The sequence below is a fragment of the Tetrao urogallus genome, assembly GCF_951394365.1.
Source record: "Tetrao urogallus genome assembly, chromosome: 3".
Lineage (NCBI taxonomy): Eukaryota > Metazoa > Chordata > Aves > Galliformes > Phasianidae > Tetrao > Tetrao urogallus.
Window position 1 is genome coordinate 20,855,327 of NC_136815.1, and position 14,119 is coordinate 20,869,445.

General features: G+C 37.5%; 1 protein-coding gene across 1 annotated transcript in view; it reads right to left on the reverse strand.

Annotated features, from left to right (window-relative positions):
* Positions 1–14,119, reverse strand: part of VPS13B (vacuolar protein sorting 13 homolog B) — a gene marked incomplete at both ends in the record, with an annotated part of 421,628 nt that overhangs the window by 340,993 nt on the left and 66,516 nt on the right. Inside the window, 2 exons of the mRNA XM_079533473.1 lie at positions 9,690–9,814; positions 11,205–11,399. Coding sequence (XP_079389599.1) covers positions 9,690–9,814; positions 11,205–11,399 — 320 coding nt within the window. The remainder of the gene's footprint in view (positions 1–9,689; positions 9,815–11,204; positions 11,400–14,119) is intronic.

The window sequence follows — 14,119 nt, forward strand, 5'->3', positions numbered from 1 at the left end:
GCGCTTACAGGTATTTTTGTAGTACTGAATTACCAGGAGCACAAATAAGAAAATATATATATATATTTAATAGAGATTTCTATTCAAAATGATAATTTAAAACTGCATTCTTTTTTTTTTTTCCTGAAGTTACTGTCATGTTATCCTCCCTGTTTGCAGGGAAGCTGCAAGAGAAGGGAGCTCAAATACAAATCAGTTATCTCTAATAAATTAATTTCATAGTGTACAGGTATTTCATCTTAGTCCATTCCAGCCCGGTAACAATTTTCAAATTTCAACTCAAATCAGTACACAACTGTTGTCTTACTCTTTAGAAATTACAGTACATTTGAATATTACAGATATGTTATTTAATAGAAACAGTTCCAAATACTCCCCAGTTCACGGGTCCTATGTATGGTGAGGACCACCATATTTGCCAGAGCACAGCTATTCAGAGATGACCCTACCCCGCAGAATGAAAGCATCCAAAAAAAAATTTGAGTCCAAAGCTCCATTTTATGAGGAAGAAGAGTTGCTGCCCCATAAATTTGACTCCTCTCCAAAGCATGCAGATGTGAAGATGTCACAAAAATGCAGTCACAGAGAACAGAGGCTTTTTCTTTCCATCTGAATACATCTCCTTTGGTTAACCAGTCTTGTAAGCTAAGAACAGTGGCTTGTAAGAGATAACAGAAGGAGGAACATAAGGAGAAAGAAGGATTGAAAAGAAAATAGACTCCTTTTGCAGAGCCAGGAAGAGGAAAAACTTTGAGCAGGAGCAGATCTAAAGACTTCTCCGTCTCATGAAAAATTCTATGTAACTCAGCATTCTTGTAATCCTTTTATAAACACTAAGAGAAAATCCCAGAAGACCACAGAGTTATACGAGGAAAGACACAATGCCCATGGCATTCCCTCCCACATATCACACTACAAGAGTTTCAGTACTTCACTATTCCTGTAAAAATCTTTTTTCTTTATATCCAGTCTGAATCTGCCCTCGTTTAGTTTGAAACTGTTTCCCCTCATCCCATCACAACAGACTCTACTAAAGAGTCTGTCCCCTTTCTTCTTACAGCCCTCCTTTTAGATACTGTGAAAACCTGCTAGCAGGTCTCCCCAGGGCCTTCTCTTCTCAATGCAGTCCCAGCTGCCTCAACCTGTTCTTGCAGGGGAAGCCTGACTTCAGTTCTTCTTTAGTTCTTCCTTTTTTGCCCAAAATGCCCTCCAAAATTCTCAAAAAAAAAAAAGCCTCAAAAATCAGAAGCTCATGATGCCTGTAATATCAAAAGCTAATGAAAATCAGACAATGCGTACCAAACATACAGATCAAGCTGAGATACACACATTAGCATGTGTTCAACACAGTACCTGTTCCTCAGTATGTACAGGGAGATTACTCCAGCATACTTTCAAAGGTTTTACTGAACATGCACATAAATAAGCCTTATTGCTTTGACTGAAGATAAATACAGGTTGTTTGTTTTTTTTTTTTTTTTTAAATAATATTTTCGAGTCCACAGTTACTTGGTCACCACTTGTGATGGTTATCAAATTCATTCGAGCTTGTCACATTAACATGCTTACAAAAATAGGTGTATAAAGACTAGAGAGTTTCCGGTACTTCACTCCAGGTGGAAATGAAGGCTATCAATCTGAGGCCAGATCTACAGAGGCAAAGGATATGCTGTGGTATACAATTCCATACTATTTCAACAACATAATTCTGTAGGGAACTATAAGCCTTAATGCTTGTAAAGTCAACCTATTTTCTTGCAATTACAGAGTTGAACAGCTAAAGAATTTTACAACAATGCTTTTATTCCTATCAATTCCCATGACATTTTCATTTAAAAAGAAAGTTGTAAAGAAAGAAAATGGAAGGGAAAAGAGCAACTGTAACACTAAGGTGCGCTTCTTCCAAAACTGATATAATAGCCATGACAAAGCTGTGCTCTCTTAATTTCAGGATGCAAGTTTTGAGCAGGCTACATCTTTTACTAGACAAGTAAACAAGGCCAAGTGCAAGCGTCAGTAACAGACTGTGACTGTAAATACCAACTACACTTTCTCAAACAATGTTTAAGCAATGCTGAAGAGACCAAGCACGCCAAAAGCTCACTTGCAGGATGCTGGTTACTGGCATGTTTTATTTAGCAGTGTAGATGCAATCTCAGGTAACATTTCTCTTCAAGATTCAATGATAGAATTAAAGGACAACAAAAGCATAAGGCACCAATTGCAGGCGAAATTCTGGATAAAGAAAAAATAAACACCGTGTGAAGAATTGCCACCAGTGAATCTCCAGCGGCCAGAGTTTGCACAGGTAAAGACTCAAAGTAAGAATCATTAAATCCAAACCAGTTTTCTACAGTTGGTGGTAATACTAAGAGAAACAGAAAATGCATCTAGCAAAAAAGTTGCATGTCTTTGGGATTCCAATTTTCTTTAGTATTAATTCAAAATGACAGCACTTCAGCATTACAACAAAGTTTTACTTATCTCTTGCTAGTCTCAACTAAAGCAAGAAACAGCTTTGAACATGAAAATCCTACACATTTTAAATGATGTTCCATTTAATTGTCCTTAGCAAACGTCTGCAAATACTGATGGCAGCTCAAACCAGAATAATGTATTCACCATGTGCAACCACTTTCCCTGAGCAGATACTAGTTAATAGGTTTAATTTATTTTCACTGAAGAGCCTTGACGATTAATTAACCTAAGTAATTACACTAGAAACAGTACAGATGACCACCCCTTGCAGTCAACTTTGCTGGTTTTCCTCCTCATGGAGAATACTGAAAAATACAACTGCTTCCAATTTACATTGATTAAAAAGTGAACTTTTAACAGATTCGCTGAATGCTGCCTGCCACATCTGCTGAGAAGCAGTAACATTAGATCTGGATTTAATTAAAAAACCATACTAGAAGTTTCCAACTGAAGTTAATTTGTAATCACAGTAATCAAGCTACAAGTCATGTACACAGAACGCAAAACCCCTCATGGGCAGAAGGTCCTTCCTGGTAACTGACAACTTTTCCTTCCAGAAGACCACAGCTGAAAGAGCCACGAAACATTCTTGCTGAGCCTTGATATACATTAATATCAACACAAATTAAAAATATTTTGCAGAAGTTCCCTATGCACCTTCATTTTTATATGCAAGCATTGCCTACTTAATTTTTATTATAAAGATATGTTAAACTGTGCTTTCAGTTCATTCTCACCCTATAGTGGTGTTCACGATTTACTGTCATATACTGACATACCTGCTCCTCCAACAACGATGTACAGCCATAGTGAAAATCACAACCAAAGTAAAGTTTGATTTGGCATTTGGATTTGATGCATTTTCTAGGCAATGGTACAGAAGTAACAATACTGAAGTAACCCAGTATACTCCCTAGACTGATTGTTTACATCTGAGGCAATTATACCTCTTCAGGTACCGAGTCTGTTTTTGTCAGTTCCTGCACAGTCCATATCACTGACATATCTCAACAGTTCAAGCAGGTTTTCACACATGCTAACTCTAACTCCCATTACACTGATGTGGCTGAAACACTCTGCTGTCCCATACGCTGATGGCATCTGTTCAAGCATGCAATCTCAGATACGCTCTGTTTCGAAGAATACTCTGAATTTTCATCTGGCAGTTATATCCAATTACTGACATAACTAATAGTCACAAGTGAATGCTACAAAATGAGTTTCATGTGTTTTCAACCTGTTTCTGCTTCTGACTCAGGAACCAAGCGTACCCCTCAACTGCCCATGTGAAACACAATCCACATTCAACCAGAACTGACATTAGTTTTGATTTACTGTGACTAGTCAATAAACCAGGTTGCCAAATTCAAGACTCAAGTGTCAATTTATTGGAGAACTTCCTTGATTTATAATCTAACACCCACACTCTTTGGCTATGTCTGTGTTTCTTGCCAGAGTCCACTTGTCTCATACTAGCATACCATTGCACTTAACTGCATGACAGCTGCATTTCACAAGCTCACAAATCTACCACCATTTTTAGTTGTAAGCAGCACTACTTCACTGAACTACCCAACTATCCTGAAAATATGTTTGTTACAATGGTAACAGAGTTCACCTCGCTCCCCCATTACCTACTTTTAATCCCCCCTCTTCAGCACGCAGCATATCCTAAAATGTCCCACTGTTGTGACAGTAGCACCTTGCTAGTAAGGGACACAATTTCCTTGCTAACCAACAACCTCTAATTGTTAAAAAAAAACTGGATCCTCAAACACTGTATTGTGTGTGAATCAACATGAATTGGTCTTGTTCTGTGGTATCATCAAAAACACACAGTATTATCAAGATGACCCAGATGAGCGGGTACACATCAAAACTTCTGACTGGATAGGAGCATGAGTAAAATGACGAATTATGACAAAGTGTGGCATATCACTACATGATGTTGATTAAGCTAGGAATGTTTAACTTATAAGGGATGATAGAGGAAAACAGAACTAATGCTGCAAAAGTATACAAATATTTTTACACTGTTACTTTTACAATAACTAAGGTTTTAGAGAAATCTTAAAAGTAGTAGTGCAAGATCTTCAGAACCTTCACCTATTTTCTAATGTTAATTTTAAAGTTATAAATGTTAAAAAAAGTTATAAAGTTATAAAAGTTAAGATTTTCAGCCTGGAGAAGAGGAGGCCCAGGGGAGACCTCATTGCTCTCTATAACTTCCTGAAGGGAGGTTGTAGTGAGCTGGGGGTCGGCCTCTTCTCTCGTGTCATTAGTGATAGGACCAGAGGGAATGGCTTCAAGCTACGGCAGGGGAGATTCAGGCTGGACATTAGGAAGTATTACTTTTCAGAAAGGGTGGTCAGGCACTGGAATGGACTGCCCAGGGAGGTGGTGGAGTCACCGAGCCTGGGGGTGTTCAAGGAAAGGCTGGATGTTGTGTTGAGGGACATGGTTTAGTGGGAGCTATTGGGAATAGGTGAACGGTTGGACTGGATGATCTCTTAGGTCTTTTCCAACCTTGGTGATTCTATGATTCTATGATAAGATGTAATTATGTGTACAAATCCATCTGGCATCTACGTGGCCACAAAACAGAAACAAAAGCTAGAAAGTCAGGTAAGAAACCTGAATATGCCACAGGCTGCTGGCAATGCGTGCTTCTCAATATCATTGTATAATAGTTAGCCAAAAGGAGGTTGTGACCTAGCATGCCAATCTAATATACATGTAACAGATTGTAGAGACATAGTAAATATTTACCTTTACAGTTATTTCCCACTGTAACATGTCCTTTAATGCAATATCTAAACATTCCTTGAACACTTCCAGATAGAATGACTCCACCTTTCCAGACAGCCCATTCCAGCACCTGACCATTCTTTCAGAGAAGAAATTGTTCTTAATATCGAACCTGAATCTCTCCTGGTGCAACTTGAGACTGTTCCCTCTAGTCCTATCAACAGTTACACTGAAGAGGCCAACTCCCACCTCGCCACAACCTCTTTTCAGGCAATTGTAAAGATCAATGAGGTCCCCCCTCAGGCTTCTCTTCTCCAGACTAAACAATCCCACCTTGCTCAGCCACTCCTCATAGGACTTGCACTCCAGACCTCTCACTAGTTTTGTTGCCCTTCTGTGGGCATGTTCCAGGGCCTCAACATCTCTCTTTTAATGAGGGTCCCAAAACCAAACACAGTACTCAAGATGCAGCCTCACCAGTGCTGAGTACAGAGGGATGATTATTACTTCCTTGCTCCTGCTGGCAACACTATTTCTGATACAAAGCCAGGATACCATTGGCCTTCTTGGCCACCTGGACACACTGCTAGCTCATGTTTGACTCAGCATCAACCAACACCCCAGGTCCATTTCTTCCAAACAGTCTTTCAGCCACTTTGCCCCAAACCTGTAGCATTGCCTGGGGTTGTTGTGGCCAAAGTGCAGGACCCGGCAGTCAGTCCTGTTGAACTTCATCCCACTGGCCTCAGCCCAGCAACCCAGCCTGAGCAGATCTCCCTGTAGAATTTTCCTACCCCTAGGCAGAGTGACACTTTCTCCCAGCCCAGTGTCATCTGCAGGCTTACTGAGGGTGATATCGATGCCCTCATCCAGGTCATCAATAAGGATACTAAACCAGATAGGCCCCAATACAGACCACTGGGGAATACCACTATTTACCAGCTGGATTTAACTCCATTTACCACCACTTTCTGGGCCCAGCCATCCAGCCAGTTCTTTACCCAGCGAAGAGTGCACCAGTCTAAGCCACAGACAGCCAGCTTCTCCAGAAGAACACTGTGGGGGACAGTGTCAAAGCCTTTGCTGACACCTAGGTAGCCTATCATCCACCAGGTGGGTCACTCAGTCCAACCCGATTTTTGTGAATCCATGCTGGCTAGGCCTGATCCGCCTATTCTGTCATCCCAAGCATTCCATGTGATCTCATTCAGCATCATCTCAATGATTCCTTTCAGGATGTTCTGGTATCAAGAACATTCAATAACTGCTCTGTATTCTGTGATCATTAAAGCACAGACCACGAAATCCCAGACACTAATTTACACAGCAGTAACTCAACTTGCCCATGAATAGTTCATTCACACTCAAATTTAACATTACCAGACATCACACAAGTCCATAGTGTTCCCTGTAGACAGCAAGCCAGCAGCTATCGCTCTGGTCTCAAAATAAGAAGGAAGAAACTCACTATCAAATCTTGAAAATGAACTATTGCACTAATTAACTGAATAGAAAGGATGCAGAGATAGATAACAACATGCTCAATTATGTCCCTATTCCACTAGGTTTCAGAAAAATCAAAAGCTGTGATTCTGTCACAGGTGGAGAAAGCAAGCTTTCCCAAAAATTGACAATGGAAGACAACAGTCTAGAGTACTTGTCAAAGGAAGGGAGTAAAGGTAGGCAAGAAAAGAAAAAAAAAACAATAAAACAAACACACTAATTTCAGGCTCATAAAACATAGATGACAATTCCAGAATTCCAGATATTGGAAAAAATAAAGATAAGACTTAATCTACACTCTTTAACTCTTCAATATTCTGCACAAGTACAATGAAGTGATATTTTATAAATAATGGAAGGTTCTTAAAACAGAACTGCCTACCCTGAGTTATCTCATCTGTTACCACAGCAATTGTAGCCAAAAGAAAAAAAATATCTAACTCCTCTCAAGATTTCTGTTTGGCCATAAACATTCTTGTCATCCATTCTGGGCTTTAAACCTTATTCTGCTAATTCTCAGTTGTTTTTAGACATCCTCCTGAAAGCTTTGAAAGCTGCTTTACAGTCTGGCATGCAACACTACATAAAGGAGCTGTAAAATATTGACATTAACATAGTATTTTGCATCTTGTTATACTTGACAGAAATAAAATACCAGATGCTTTTATTTAAACAGAAACATAAGTATACAACAATTTAAAAGATGTCAAAGACTTAGTTAACTAGTAAGTTTAAATCAACTTCATTTACCAGAAGAATGTGTATTAACTGAAATTAAAGAAGACATCAATCTAGTAAGTAAAATGAAACAGCACTTTTGCTACCTTAATGCTAATTTAAAGGAATTTATTGGAAATTTTGTTAAAATATGCTAGTGATGTTTATCAGTTGAAGGTTTCAAAATAAATATTACAACAATATTTAATATATAGTATACTTTGAAATTATTATATTGAAACTAGAAAATAAAGCTATTCTACTGATTTATGTCAGAAATAAAGTTGAGATTTTCACTGCTAACTCAAAACATACTACCTGAGGGATTCCATAACAGTTCATAAAATGTCTTTGTTTTTAAAAGTATGGTCTGTGGTATATATTTTCTACCAAGAAATAGAAGAACACATGTAGCATCAGATGTATGTACTTTAAGAAACTCTGGAATGTGAAATCTAAAAATCCAAATAAAACAGGTGGCATAATTGGGGGGGCAGAGGGGGAGGGGAAAGGAAAATGAATTTAAGTTTAATGACATTACCAGGTTATCCTACCAGACTAATTCTCACTCACTGCATGACTTCAATGAAGCTCTCAGTCCTTGTGCTGATTTCGATTTAGTTCAAGTGCTATTTGATGTATTTCATCTGGAGTTTTATTCACTTCAAACTACACTTCATTTAACCTGGCTGCTGCTGTACTCATTTGTTTTTCTACTTTATTACCCGCAAATTGGTGTTGCTTAGTTTAAATAAATTGTTAGAATAAGTTACTGTTATATATTCTTTTTTTCATGCTGCTAATAAATAAATAACCTTTAGAAAGATATCATGTCCCACAAAATGAGAAAGTTACTATTAAAATTCTTTTAAAATACATCCCTTCTGGTCTCACAAAAATCTCAATAAAATTTGAGTTGCTATTTTTAAGGCAGCACCATTCCCCCCACCCTCAAAACTACTGCTTGTTTTTATTTTTCCATATTATTAGTCTACCAGTTATTAGTCTACCATACTCTATTTTCCAGCTGGGCACACATCATAATACAAGGGTGAGGGGGAGGCAGAGAAAGACAGACAAAGCACATGAAAGGGAATGTGATAACCAGCATGCAGCAGCACATGTGTGAGAGTGCAAGAAACCAACCACAAATGACCAAGAACAGCGACAGCAGGCAAATGCAAAAGAGCACAAATGCACTCATGAGAAAGCACTAAGATTCAAATACCACCAACTTGTAAGATTTTTCAACCATTTTTAAGCTCTAAAATAATCATGTTGCACAACTATCTGTGAGATCTTACAATATGCTAAATAAATCCAAATTTGCTTTTAAACAGTAATGTCTTTCCACCGTTACCTAAGTATCACAAACCATCTATTAAATATCAGGTCATGTAAGGAAAGGCTGTCAATTCTGCCAGAGTCCTAACATACTCTAATTAGTAAGTGCTGATTACTGGTTATCCTGGTAGGTTTTTTTAAGCAGCGTGTCACAACAAAACAGCAGTTCATCTGAAACACTTAGTATTGTTTTGGGCTACTGATGGAAAATACGAGAAAGTCAATTAAGCTGCTACCACCTGGTGGTGTTCAGATTATGCTAAAAATGTCTTTTATTTAAGATGGTACCACAGCTTGCAAGAGAAAACCTAAGTGTATTCTGTATGCAGAACTAAGAATTAATCCAGTACTCTATTTTTCCCCCCTTTCAAATAATCCAATAAACTTTCACAAACAAATCACAACAAATTAAATACAGAACATAATGTATGAAGTCTTGACACATTATCCTGTTTACCTGTTATTATATGCAGGATTTCTTAGAAGGATTTAGTCATTAAAAAAAGTATTAGAGGCTGTTATTAAGAAAACTTTGTCATAGCCAAAATGTATTCATTAAACTATTTTCAAGAAAACACATTTATTAAAAATTATATGTTGACATTTATGATCATAAGTTCATTTACTACAGAGCTTGCACAGCATCTTCTTTCACCCATCCAAACAAGGATCTGAAATTCCGATTAACAGCTACCCTTACAAAGAGACCTATTAACAGTAACAGCCTTCACAGCAGAATATGATAAGAGACAAAGAAACAAAGTCTTTACAGAACTATACATATATAGTTCTGTGTGTGTATATATATATATATATATATATATATATATATATATATATGAAGCTTGGCATTTTTAAACTGTTTATTATAAACATGAGTATGTTACTTAAATGCTCACCAATACTTGGGAAACTTGATCAGCTTGCCATAAAGAGCAGTACTGAAAGAGGGAATAACAGGAACAGGGAAGCTGTACAATCCTCTACTGTCCAAAGAAGTCAATGCTGCTTGAAAACCAAATACCTGAAAACAAATGCAGCTGGTCAAAGTGTATACCATTATGATTAGATCATTTTCAGATTACTTCCATGTACATAATACATTGTATATTTTATAATATAATTGCATTTTTTAAAAAAGATATTTTTACATATTTCCTTTTTGCCAAAGACCAAGAATTATTCAAAAACAGTTCAAATACATTATTCTGTATCTTTTAAATCTGCAAATTCCATGTTGTCTTCCATTCAAACAACATTTCTCCTTATTGTAACAGCATTAGCTAGAAAAGTGGTATTTAAGGAAATGAGATAATACACTTCCAAGTTTTTTTTCTTGATAAGACAACTTAGAAGTTTCATCTCCATTATTCTCAATGATTTTCCGCCATTCAGTGTGAAAAAGAGACAGTGTAACTCAAAATTAAACTCCACCTCTGGAAAAAGCTCATCAAACAGCTGCTAAAACTCTTGAACAAAAAAAGTCCTGCAACAAAAACCAAATAGGTGACTTGCATATTGCAGTCCCAATCACTTTACATATGACAGGAGTAAACACGTCAGTCAGAGAAATCTTGCCATGTAATTTGGGACAGTGTTTTTCGTGCAGGCAGTAAGAATTTCATTGCTTAAATTTTTATTTAAGATATCAGCACACAAGTGAATGGATAACTGAAAAATGTTAGCAATCAGTAGTAAATATTAACATTTTAGTAGCATTCAGGAGTCTTTCATACTGCCTGAGGGGAAAGCTCATCTGAAGAGGATGTGAGACTTATCTTAAAACTTGTTCTGATATTTCAGTTTTCAATTCTATTAAAATCTCAGCAGATGGCAACTGAATAATTTCACAGCTTTTTAGACTTCTCTCAGTCTAGCAATAACTTTTATAATGGATCTTTAACTGAGAACACTCAAACTGCTTTCCTCTTACAATGAAAACATCTGAAGTTGTATGGCAAGAGTCTTTGCATACCTCATTGTAAAGGTTTCACTGTAACAATACAATGAAAAAGCAACGTTTCTTCCTAATAACATCACACAAGTTGCTACATATAATTAATTGTAACTTACATATTTTGCAACTGTTATCTTTAAATTGGAGAAATGTTTCCTCCAATTATTTTAACTCAATACTGCCACAAGAACCTTGGAATTAGTTTGCAATATTACAATTCCAATGGAATTAGAAGCAATGTTGCTTCAGATGAAGTTCTGTGTTAGTGTTATAGAACATCTGGCTCCACTCAGAATTAGCGATCCCAAGTAATAATATTCTGCAAGATGCATTTACTTGGCACATCCTGAAAATGCTCTGCCTGGAAACTTAATGTTACCATTAAGGATTATCTACACTTGTTTTAACTTTTTCTCAGCATCCCACAATAAGAAACAGAGCTCCAGACTTCTTTTACCTTCAGATAGCAGTGTGAATAACAGTAATGAAGAAGGTTATCGGATGGCTGGCTGAGGGTGCTGACTGTATTTACCAGTTGCTCAGCATACATTGGTACAGAGTGTTCCAGGTTAATTTTATCCACCAGAATCCTGACAGAAGGTAAAGGCCGTAAGGGCTGGAAGCTTGTAGCACTCAGCAATCCACTGAAATTCTATAGAAGGCGAAAAAAACATGCAACTATTACACTTGAGTTGTATTTCTTGTACATTCTTAACATCACTTTCTCTCAAACTAGACACACACAAAAAAACAAATCCACATGTAATAAAATGTATTCCACAGCCTTATGATCAAAATAATACACATTCTTAAGTAACTTCAAAGTAACTTCTTCTGTGGTAGGAGTTCAGAATTCACATATAATGTTTTCATCCAGAATTCTACTGCATATGAGTACCCAGGTGTTGGGCAAGTAGGCAGCTGCAAAGGGGACCTCTGTGAGGACAGGCCAGTTCTAGCCAACACCGCAGCCCCATCACAGGGTGCAGCTGAATCCAACAGACAAACTGGTGATGCTTCTGTGGAAACGTACCTAAGAAAGGGCAAAAAGATCACACAAGCTGAGATGTAGGAGAAAATTAGTGAGAAACAACAGCATAAGCAGCAAGGTCAGCAAAGGAGAAGAGGGAGAAGGTGCTCAAGATGTCAGAATAGAAGTTCCCCTACAGTACTTGGAAGAGACATGTCAGAGAAGGTATCACCACTGCAGCCCACAGAGAAGCCAACATCAAAGCAAATTTTTCTTCAAGGAGTGCAGCCCGTGGATTGGGCTCACAATGGAGCAGGGCGAAAGTGTGAGAAAGCAGGAGCAGCAGAAACAAACTGCTACAAATGAAGCACAACCCCCTTTCATCAAGGAAGATATAAGAGGCAGATAAATCAAGAATGAAGCAGTCAAATTGAGGCTGGGAGAAAGGGGGAATGGGATCTGGTTTCTCACTATCCAGATCCATTTTAAATGGCAATAAACTGATTTTCCCTAAGTTGAGTCATATTGTCCTTGTAATGGCAATGGGTAAGCTACCTTCCCATCCTTATCTGTCCCTTCCTATAGAGGAGGAAGAGTAAGAGATCACTTGTGTGGGCAGCTTGCCAAGGCCAGCCCAACACAAGAATATACGAAGTCAAGATTTTACTCTATAAAATATTTACTTTTTAATCACTCCAAAGCACTATCATCACTATCATCACACTAAACTCATATTTATCTAACCCTTACACAATCATATATTACATATTTGCAATCATGCCAGATGTCTCAGCAAAAAAAGAAAATGCAATTCCCAAAAATAAGTGCTATTTCTTATATCCACCTATATTTTGTCATAGTATCGATTAAAAGAGAGAAATACATCTAGTACAAAACAGACATGGAAAGAACAGAATGAGTTCTCAAAGGGCTACCAAAGAAAAAAGGAGAGATAGAGCACATGAGCCCTCTTTTGGGAGAGACCATCATAAGTGGCATGTTCAGCCTGGAGAAAGACAAAGGGAGATCTTGCTACTACATACAGCTATCTGCTGGGAGGGGACAGAAGATGGAGACAGACTTTTGTCTGAGGTGTACCGTGAGAAGAGACGTAACAATGGACACAATGTGAAACAGTTAACTCCAAAGAGGTATGTGCAAAAGCTTTTTGGGCAATCTCCATCCCTGGAGTACACTTGACTGGAGAAACTCTGGAGCAACCTGCTTTAATTGGACTTGTTTTAAGCAATACATTAAACACAGAGTTGCTCTCCAGAGACCTCTAGCAATCCAAAGTACTCTATCAATTCAACAGTTTTTACTGAACTTGTATTAAAATAGGATATTAATTTTATATGTAATCAGTTTCAATCTAAAATTTGAAATTACTGCTATTTTAAGCACACTAGGCTTCACTCAGGAAATGAAATTTGAAATTTCCAAGTAAAAAGTAATCAAGAAGTTCACTTGAACTACACATACAATCTTAAATGTGTTGGAAATAAAGCACATTCCACAGGAAAACAAAGCACAAGTTAGTTTACCCATAATCAGCAGTATCTACTTACTTTACCAACATGATTTAAAACAATTGTACCTTCCATAATGTAACAGTGCTCAAATCATTCTCTGAAGAAAAAAGTAACAAACACTTCCAACAATATTCACCTTTTTCAAACATAAATACTTTATAAACACTCAAACACAAAACTGTATTCTGCAGCTGTTATCTCCATTTCAGACAACAAATTACAAGTTAAAACAAAGGTTGATAGAGAAACAACTCTGTTCTTGAATTGAACTTGAATATCAATTACTGAATGTTTAGCATAGCAAAACTCTTCACAAATAGAAGTCCAACTCCTGTTGCTGTAATTGGAACAAAAGATACTGAGAACTGCTGTAAAATACATCCCACTGGGAAAAGAAAAAAAAAAAAAAAAAAAAAAAAAAAAATCAACATTACCCTCAAGTACAAAGAATATGTAGTTAGGAGTCACTTGTGGAAAAAAGTCATTGGAAGTGTTTAGTATCAGACAAAAATTCCTAGAAATTGAACTCAATAAAGAATACAATTTCTTCTCTTGTAGTTATTTCTTATTCATAAAATACCTTCCCCATTTCTGCAGCAGGAGGTAAACATAACTAAATCTTCACTACAAAGCACTGCTTCGCTCCTATAATATGTTGTGCACAAGAGAAAAAAATCACAGAATCACCCGGGTTGGAAGGGACCTCAAGGATCATGTAGTTCCAACCCTTCTGCCTAGCAGGGCCACCAAACATACACATTTAGATCAGGTTGCCCAGGACCCCGTCCAACCTGGCCTTGAACACGTCCAAGGACGGGGCATCCACAACCTCCCTGGGCAGCCTGTTCCAGGGCCTAACCACTTTCCTTG